General features: G+C 38.2%; 2 protein-coding genes across 3 annotated transcripts in view; both read left to right on the forward strand.

Annotated features, from left to right (window-relative positions):
• The window catches only part of PIK3C2A (phosphatidylinositol-4-phosphate 3-kinase catalytic subunit type 2 alpha), a 41,880-nt gene extending 32,165 nt beyond the window's left edge, over positions 1-9,715 (forward strand). For both annotated transcript variants that reach the window (XM_019474536.1, XM_009288776.1), the window contains exons 24-32: positions 350-506; positions 928-1,037; positions 1,794-2,001; positions 4,418-4,542; positions 4,938-5,055; positions 5,152-5,233; positions 5,678-5,787; positions 6,022-6,147; positions 6,692-9,715. In XM_019474536.1, the coding sequence (XP_019330081.1) occupies positions 350-506; positions 928-1,037; positions 1,794-2,001; positions 4,418-4,542; positions 4,938-5,055; positions 5,152-5,233; positions 5,678-5,787; positions 6,022-6,147; positions 6,692-6,874 (1,219 nt within the window). In that variant the 3' untranslated portion in view covers positions 6,875-9,715. The remainder of the gene's footprint in view (positions 1-349; positions 507-927; positions 1,038-1,793; positions 2,002-4,417; positions 4,543-4,937; positions 5,056-5,151; positions 5,234-5,677; positions 5,788-6,021; positions 6,148-6,691) is intronic.
• The window catches only part of RPS13 (ribosomal protein S13), a 6,269-nt gene continuing 4,755 nt past the window's right edge, over positions 8,326-9,839 (forward strand). The window contains exons 1-2 of the mRNA XM_009288892.1: positions 8,326-8,428; positions 9,494-9,616. Of these exons, the coding sequence (XP_009287167.1) occupies positions 8,326-8,428; positions 9,494-9,616 (226 nt within the window). The remainder of the gene's footprint in view (positions 8,429-9,493; positions 9,617-9,839) is intronic.

Here is a 9,839-nt window from a genome sequence, read left to right on the forward strand (position 1 = left end):
AGATAATCTATATCCAGGATAGAGGAGTTATGTTTTAGTCAGGTGATAATATAGTCATTACACTTGTTTCAATGTGTTATGGCTTCCAGCAATGAGGGATGGAAGGCATTCTAAGGTAACCTGGCCTCCAGGTGTTGCTCCAGGAGATCTGCTGTAGGTCCAGTACCATGTGAATGTGCTGCGAATCTGAGATAGCACTAAGCAGCTGAACCCAACCTAAAAAAGTAAAATGGCATTAATGGATTATTTAATATCATTACCTTGGGGTGGGGATGGAGGGGAGGAGGAAGCACATGACGAAGTAAATAGACCTTATAACTGACTTATAAATTCTGTGCTTTTTGAACAGGGATCGAGCTCCTTTTGTGCTAACATCGGATATGGCTTATGTCATTAACGGTGGTGAAAAACCCACTATTCGCTTTCAGTTGTTTGTGGATCTCTGTTGTCAAGCTTACAATTTGATAAGAAAACACGCAAACCTCTTCCTTAACCTGCTTTCATTGGTAATCACTTTATTAAATTCAGTTGAAACTTGATAGATCTCTCATGTTGGATTATATTAAATGCTATGCTTTTTATGCTGCAGAAACTCTTAATGCATGCTTTTAAAAGCCAGAAACATCAGAAGTACTTTTTAGGAAGGTTGTATTTGGATTTGTCTTTTAAGCTTTTTTTACTACTACCTGTTTCCTGAGAATTTAAAACTAAGAAGATACCATAAATCACACTGTAAAGTGTTTTAATTGTTTTTAACTCAGCAGAAATGGTGAAGGGAATAACTGCTGATTCTAAGTAATTGTTGGCTATCGCTGTTAGCATTTAGCAAGTTAGTGCAGCTTCAAATGAATTTGATGGTCTAAGTTTTAATCATTTCAATGTAAAATTATACTGGTTTTATTGCATTAAAACTGTAAATTCCTGCAGATGCTTTCTTCTGGGTTACCAGAACTAAGTGGGGTTCAGGACTTGAAGTATGTTCAGGATGCTCTCCAGCCCCAAACGACAGATGCAGAAGCTACCATTTTCTTTACAAGGTACTGGCTAAATGAAAACTAAAATACCTACCAGCATCATGCTCTCAATGGGAGCTTTCTACTATGAAAAAATGTACTAAGGATGTACACAAACATGTTTGCTGAAGTTGAATAAGTTACACTGTACAATCATAAAATACCGGTTAGCCAGTGAACTACATAAATAAGATCAGTTTCATGTAAGATTAATGCTTGTGCTAAAATACTTTGCCTTTAAGAGTAACCTTGTGCAAAAACTTGTTTGAAATACTGAGAGCGGATAACTCTGTTTGGCTGTTTGAGACTTGCATTTTGCATGCATCTTAAATTGCTTAATAGCAGTGTATATGATGGGAACCTTGTAATACATGTAAAGAAGTTCTCTCTTTCAAGAAGTGCTTTTGCACACTGGGGAGGAAGGGATGATGCTCCAGTGTAGCAGGTAGGTGGGTGTGTATATGGTGTAACTGAGTTGTTGCTATGTGTTACAAAATGTGTTCTTGAATATATGGGGGAAACTGCAGTAGTATGCATGTAACTTTTTTTACCAACTCTGGGAAGACTTCGCTTCTTGGACAACAACCTATTCCAACGTTTGAATACTGAATCTTCTATTAAATGCTGATATGATGCTATTTATGTAGCCCATTGATCACTTTTACTGACAGAGAAACAGTTTTTAAACTAAGAAATTGGTTTTTAAGTCTGAATCATTGACAGAACTACTTTTGTGTGTTCTGACATGTGCTCTGGTATTTGACATTTTTTCTTTTCTAGGTTGATTGAATCCAGTCTGGGAAGTGTTGCCACAAAGTTTAACTTCTTCATTCACAATTTGGCTCAGCTGCGTTTCTCAGGTCTACCTTCTAATGATGAACCCATCCTCTCATTTTCTGCTAAAACATATTCTCTTAAACAAGATGGCCGAATCAAACAAGTGTCTGTGTTTACATATCAGAAGAGATATAACCCAGATAAACATTATGTAAGTATGTAGAATCTGTTTCCACTCAGTAAAGATACTGTGCATTTTCTTCCAACGGGATACATTCTCCTTCTTGCCATAAGTTCAGTACTTAATCACAGAGAATTAGTCCAGGGGAAGCGTGCCTTGTTTAGCCTTAAGTAGCTAGCTTTGAGGTAGACAACTAGGTTCCCTTTATTGACAGAGATTTAGTAAATACAGCTATAGATACTTACATGTTCAGTTGGGCACTAGTGTCAGATTTAGAGCTGTAGAGTTTTCCATAGTCTGACCACATTGACTATAATGGGAGCCTAAAACCCACACCGATGTTGACACCCAAAACTAAACCCCACTGTGGATGACTTGAAAGTAAAAACAAAATCCATAATTGAAATCTAGATGGGAATGGGCCTGCTTGCTTGCGTCCTGGAGAACAGAGTTGTATTGGCTCTGGCTGGGATGGAGTTACCTTTCTTCATAGCAGCCCACACAGTGCTGTGTTTTAGATGTTTAACTAAAACAGTGTTGATAACACACCATTGGTTTGGTTGTTGCTGAACAGTGCTTGTGCCAGTGTCAATGCTTTTTCTTTTTCTTCCACTTTGCCCCTGCCCCCCCTGCAGTGAGTAGGCTGTGGGTGGTCAAGAAGTTGGGAAGGGACACAGCAGGGACAGCCGACCCAAACTGGCCAAAGAGATACACCATAGCATATAATGTCAGGTTCAGCAATAAAAACTGGGGGTAGAGGAAGAAAGCAGGGGGCGGGAGGATGTTGTCTTCCAAGGTGGCTGTTGCCTGGTGACTGGCTGGGCGTGGGTTTGTTTGTGGGAGGTGGTGAGAGATTGTCTTTGCATCACCTCCCCTCCCAAGGACTGTTTTTATCTCGGCCCATGGGTCTTCTCGCTTTTGCTCCTATTCTCTCCCCTGTCCCATTGGTGAGGAGGTGGCAGTGAGCAAGCAGCTGTGTAGGTGGTTGGTTTACCCTGGCCAGCAGCTAACCACGGGAGTGCTAGAGTAGGGATTGGTATTTTTAGCATCCAATAATATTCTTCAAAATGAAGACACTTCTTGAAAAGGTTCTAGAAGGAAGCAGAAAGGACAGAAGTAGTGTTGGTGGAGATGATTTAAAAAAATGGGGATTTGAGTCATATTTATGTGCTTATGTAGCCACCTTCTGTAAAATGGCTCCTTCCTGAATAGGAGTCATTAAGTCAAACACCTTCTGGTTTTGTTCTGACCTTCCATTAAAATTGTATTTGCTCCTCCTAAGTGAAAGCATCATTTCCTGTATTAATGCAGCTACACTCCTAGTCAGTCTTACTAGAGGCAGCAAGCATTACAATTTGCCCTCAAGATTTTGACAGACCTGGGTTACACTTTAAGACTTGTCTTAATATTCATATTCCTATGCAGATATGCAACCACCTTCAATTTACTTTTTTTTTTACTTCTCTACTGCTGTTTGTTGGCCTAGAATAGTCAGCTCAAGTTACATTTTCCTCAAGTTGTTTAAAAAGTGAGCTATATTGATGTATGTAAATGTACATCTCTTTGAGTTGTATTTGTTGTAAATGTCTTAATCTGGTAAGACACCAGCTAGGGAAGGTAGAACAAAGCTGAATAATGCTAGAAGCGAAGAGCTTTGTACTGAATCACTATATCATACATGTATTTGAGCACTCCTAGTCTAAGCCAAAACAGCCTCCTACCTTCCAGGAAACTGCTAAGATGATACAGTCTCCTTCTGTCTAGATTTTTAAAACTCTTCCCAGTTGCACATTTTTTAAATATACATGTGCCCATAAAATGAGTCCACTGAATTGAATTTTCTGTGCAGTTTCTCAACCTTCATTTCCCTTTCATAAAGATGTGAATAATTGCATCCTGGGACTGTACCCCCAGTACTTCTAAAAATTCCTTTTGTATAAGGCAGTACACTTGCATCTGCCCACCAAATTATCACTTGAAAAGTGGAATCCTTTAGAATCTTGAGAGACTTAGATTGAGGGGGGGGGGAAATTAGGCATTAGTGTCCTCCATAGTCTGTACCTGAAAAGCTTTGTGGTAGTTCTGGCCCCACAGATACATGTCTAGGTGCAATCTTGCACTGATGTGTTGAAATTTTGTACACCTGCTATATGGTATGAGCTTACAATGAGGCTTAAAAGGGAGAATGTGACAGCTTAGCCTTACTACCTTTGTCCCACTGTCAGATGTGGATCTACGTTATGGGAAGATCATGTGATGTTACTTTGCATTACAGTACGGGTATTTATAATTCCAACTCTACTATAAAATGCAAATGCTGTTACTGGGATATGTATGCAGGAGAAGGATTACCATAGCAGAAAGAGTTAATTGTTAAGAAAATTATATTAAGTCAGTTCTATAATATTGTTACTACTTTTATCTTTGTGTTTTGTGTTTTGGGCAGATCTATGTAGTGAGAGTTTTGAGAGAAGGGCAAGCTGAGCCAACATTTGTCTTCCGAACATTTGATGAGTTCCAGGAGCTCCACAACAAACTAGGCATTCTCTTTCCTCTTTGGAAGTTACCAGGGTATGTTCCTAACTCACCCATCACTATTATAATGGAAGCAAAAAACCTGTTCCCAGCTGGGTGGAGGAAGAAATAGCTTGAAATGGAGACAAAACTGCTGAGGGGCAAACTAGACCTCAAAGTTGGCAATTAAGGGAGAAAACTGTTGTCTCAAAGTTTTAAGGAGGAGGGCCGGAGGAGCAACTCGGTGTCTTTAGTCTGTGTCTCATATCACTTATATTGCCTGTGAATGTTTCCTTGCCTTTCTATAATGTTGTTACCTATTAGTGTGCTGTGTTTCCGCTCATGATTGACATAAAAAAAGGATGTACTTCAGGATGGAAATAATAATGAAATCTAACTGTACTTACTTCAGAGAAATTAACTGAAAACTCTATCTTGTTGTTCCCTTGTAGCTTTCCTAATAAGATGGTTCTGGGAAGAACACACATAAAAGATGTAGCAGCTAAAAGAAAAGTGGAGCTCAACAGCTACATACAGAGTCTGATGAACAGTTCTTCAGAGGTGGCAGAAGTGAGTTCAAATAACTCAAGCAAATCCAATGCAAGTTTTCAGATTTTGGTGCTTGTTAACACTTAAACTAATATGTAATGTTTCTTCCAAATTTAGTGTGATCTTGTTTATACTTTTTTCCATCCATTACTTCGTGATGACAAAGTGGAAGGAATAGATGGAATAGCCAGACCTACAGGTACGTAATGTTTTTGGGGGTGTTTATAAATTGGATGACTATAGTATGACACCTTTACAATGTGATTTTTTAACATCTTTTTTAATTAACTGTAGTTTTCCCTCATTGAAAACTTTGCATCACTGTCCTTCCAAATGTGCCTGCTTACAGTTTCAAGGAAATAAAAAACATACCAAAAATTGCAACAGTATGTGATCACTTGGGCTTGCTTATAGTTTGACTAAATAATTCAAGTTTTTACTCCAAACCTCCAAGTTGGTTCTTATAAGAGAATGCAAAAATCTTTAAAACCTATGGCCTTGCCCTCTTATTAGAGAACTAGAAATAAAATCAGGAACTGAACTTGCTTGGTCTAAGGCTTGTATTTTTCCCCCATATGTAATTAGTGTAGTAGTGATGAAAATGTACAAATATACAATTATTTCCTCTGTAATATTTTTTCAGATGCAAGTCCATCAAGTCCTAACTCAGGCAAAGTGGGAGGAGAAGTGAAGCTATCCATATCATATAGAAATAGCACTCTATTTATCATGGTGATGCACATTAAAGACCTGGTAGGTAGAGATACTGAGCTCACTGCTGAAAACTGTTTCCATTTTGTCAATTACCTTCTTGACTTGGGTTGATGCAGGCATGGTGGAACTCTCTCTCTTCCTCCAAACTTTCCAACTGCCAACTTAAGTGCTGCTTTTGGTTAGCTTGATTGCAAAGTCTAGATACTTGAAAATAAATACTCAAATAGGTGTGCACTAACTAGTTTTCTAACTTGTCTTGGTTTTGGATTGTAGGTTACAGAAGATGGTGCAGATCCAAATCCCTATGTAAAAACATACTTACTTCCAGATACGCACAAAACATCCAAACGCAAAACCAAAATCTCCCGGAAGACAAGAAATCCAACTTTCAATGAAATGGCAAGTTAAAATTTATCTAGTAACTCCATATGATTTGCTATTGTCTCTTTTTATAAGCAGTAATTAAAATATTGTCTAAAAAAAATCTGCAAAGATATATAAATGGAAAAGGAACTTGTTTGAAAAACTCTGTGCCCTTTTAAAAAAAAAAAAAATCAAAAACAAACCCAAAGCATCTGAGTAGGTAAATGTACTATTACAAGTAAGCAGAAATTTCTCAGGCTGACTCTGAGGAGTGATGGGGAGAAGGAAAGGAATCTTAAAACTAAAGATCCCCCTGCCCTGGATTCACTGATTCATAATGTGGAGAAGAATGAATTCAGAAGTCTTGGCATGTAAACAGGACTTATATCTAAAAACACTGGTCCTTTTAAACACTTAACACTGGGAGCACAAAATAAAATACGGATGTACTTCAGCCCATCCTCTGAGAAACAGACATACTGAATGGTCATAATGTGCAGTTAAGACATCTATCAGTGGCTAGACAATCTGTGTAACTTCATTTGGATAACCAAAAAATTCTTGACTTCTTACCTTCTAGCTTGTGTACAGTGGATATAGCATGGAGACTCTGAAACAGAGAGAACTTCAGTTAAGTGTGCTCAGTGCAGAGTCGTTACGTGAGAACTTTTTCTTGGGTGGAATTACACTCTCACTAAAGGACTTCAACTTGAGCAAGGAGACTGTTAACTGGTATCGACTAACTGCTGTACCCTATCTGTGAACTTATTTCTACACCTGAGTAAGACCAGAACAATTGTATTCACTTGTGCTTTGTGCATCTTCCTACTTGAAGATAACTTGTACATCTTAAAATAAGAGACTCTGCATTTCAACAGATATGTTGGACCAATGTTTGTGTAGCCTAATTTGGAGGATTTCTAGAAAACCTGGGTTACGCTTATGCGATGTTATCAAAGCATCACTATAAATGTTTTAAGAGTTGCGGGTAAAGGAAGGGGTTTTTAAACCATCCATGCAAGTGAAATGAACAGTTTGACCATGCTAGTTGCTTAAACCATAACTTAATCATTAGGCCTGTGGATATAGTGCATTTTTGCTTTTAATTTTTGTTGCCTGTGTTGTGTCATCCATGGCATGATGCTGGAGAACATCAAAGAAATGACATTTTTAGGATTACATTCCCACTACTAACTAGACATCACAGAAGCAGTGATGGGTAAAACTTTGGTGGCTTCACACACACCTGTAGAAATGAAGGTTGAAGGTCTGGAAAAATTCCTTAGCGTTGCATTTAATCCCAGATTCATGCTTCTCTAAGACTTATTGGAGTGAGTGCCAATAATGGAAGTTGTAAATAATGGTGCCTTATAATTCAAATGCTTCTCTTTTACCTCATTTCTGGTATTTAAATATGTATACGTGTTAACTTTCAGCCCCTTTAAAAGGGGAAACGTTCTCGTATTTGATAACTTGCAGGTCCTACTGGAAGTCTTTTCCTGAGATGTGTTCCTTACAAATAATATCACTTATCCTGATCTTCATGGTTAGTGCAACTTATGTAAATTTTTTCTACCCCATTGTCTACCCATGATCTCCAAAAACTGAATGAAGACTGGATGAATGTGGCGCCATAGGAAATGTGCCCAGCTTCTCAGTGTTTTCAAATGTCTTAATTTCTAGACCTTTTAAATACTACAGTGATTAAATGTGGAACAGATTCAAACACTAAATCCAAAGTGGCATTTGCACCTAAATTACTTACCTGTACCTCATATGGTCTCTAGTTAAAAAGCACAACTGCTGGATGAATTGTAGGCCAAAATGAGTTGCATTAACAGAGCTTTGAGAGAGGAACTTGCTCACTTCTTTTAACAGTTCACAGCAACACTGTTTCTCATTCCCAGTAAGAATTAATACTTAATTCCAAGAAACACTAGATTTGAACTATATTGTGACAGTGGAGTACAAATGTGACTTACTGTCTCCCGTTAATACCCCTGGTTGGTTAATTAGGTGTTTCTGCACTACAGGCATAGCCTTTTTATTCACCTTACTTGGTGCTTAGGATGGTCATGTTCTGTCTAAACACAGCTATAGGGTAAAGTTGCGCACTTTTCTTTAGTACTAAATCTTGAAGCAAAACAGACTATCACCACTGACTATGACTAGAACGAAATTGTAAAGTAAAATATGCAACTATGAAGACACAATATGGGGAAAGCCTTCTCTACACCCAACACTAAAAACCGATTTCATAATCTGATTTTTCCTTCCCCTGCTACTGACCAATCTCCCTTCAATACAGGAGAGAGAAGTAAACTTGAATATCCTGGTGCCTAAAATATTCATGGTCCAATTTCCTAGGAATTATTACAATTAAAAACTTAAGAATATCTTGAATGTTAGAAACTGGGTTGATACTAATGGGCGCTAACAAATCCCAGTTTTATTAGGCATCTTCTGTGTCTTTTTCATGTAGTATATAGCATGTAAATAATAAACTATATAACTAACTAGATATATTTCCTGCTCACTTGATGCTTTTGAGACTTACTCCATTCCATCATTAGAATCACAAGTCACTTAAAACACAGGAAAGTAGACTACTGTTTTTGTGAAACGTTCCATTGTGAAATAAAATGAAAGCAATATGTACTGCCTTTTTTGCAGTTTGCTATTAAAGCACAGTATCTTACAGCACAAAATACAAATAAACTAAAATCATTTAAAAAATGATTTGCAGTTTTAACAGTTGTCTGGACTCTGGAAAAAAAAAAGTATAGTACTGTATTATTGTTAGCACTTGTCCTGACTTCTGATTTAATCTTCTTCATAGCTTAACTCATTTTGTGCCTTTCCCTTCCTTTTCAAAATAGCCACTGGCTGAAGCTTTTTATGGTCATGGTTTTTTATTTTGTCTATGGGATCTGGCCTTGGCCTCTCCTCACATGTAGAGGAACAGCACCAAGCTTGCACCTCTTTGCACTATTCTCAATTAAGAAAAAAGTGATTATGGCAATAAGACTTTAATGTACTGCGTACAAAAAAAAAAAAGGAAAGATATTCGATTGGGGTGGAGTTGACCAGTACATGAAGTAGCTTGAAAACATAGTTTTAACAGCTTTTTATATCTTGTTTAATGAGAAGAAAAAAAATCTTTTATGCATTGTATGACCTGCAGCCAGAAATACAATTGTCTGTACAGACCTTGTTTTGGTATGTCAGAGTAACAGCTTGCGTTTGACCTCTTCCTTTTCTTTATTAACCTAGAACTTTGCACTGAACTTTTTATTACTGCCTTTTTACGATCTGCAGCTACCTCTCTCTGGAAGCACGTGCGATCGTTGACAGAAGCTCTTTTCTCTATTTTTACGACTAGGGTTGTGTAGAAAGCCCCCTGCCCTGCCTTACCGCCAGGGCTCTTCCTCGGGCTCGCCGCCTTCCCCTCCCTTGCGCTCCGTACTCGGGCACTGTGACTGGGACGGCGCTATCGGTGGTGAAAGTCAGTGAGAGCAAATACTTTGCCTCCCCTTGTCTATATAGCTGTAAGAACCAAATACGTTAATTAAACGAGCTCGTTAATAAAGATGTACGATATTGCCCTCCGTCGTGCCCGTACTGAACGGGTTAAATGTGACTCCGTAACTGTCCTGTAAGTACATTAAACGCTGTTCTGGGGGAAAAAAGAAGTGTGCTGGTCTTCCCTGTCTGTTGGGGCTGGGGGG

The sequence above is a fragment of the Aptenodytes forsteri genome, unplaced genomic scaffold, assembly GCF_000699145.1.
Source record: "Aptenodytes forsteri isolate BGI_AS27 unplaced genomic scaffold, ASM69914v1 Scaffold8, whole genome shotgun sequence".
In the NCBI taxonomy this organism is placed as follows: domain Eukaryota; kingdom Metazoa; phylum Chordata; class Aves; order Sphenisciformes; family Spheniscidae; genus Aptenodytes; species Aptenodytes forsteri.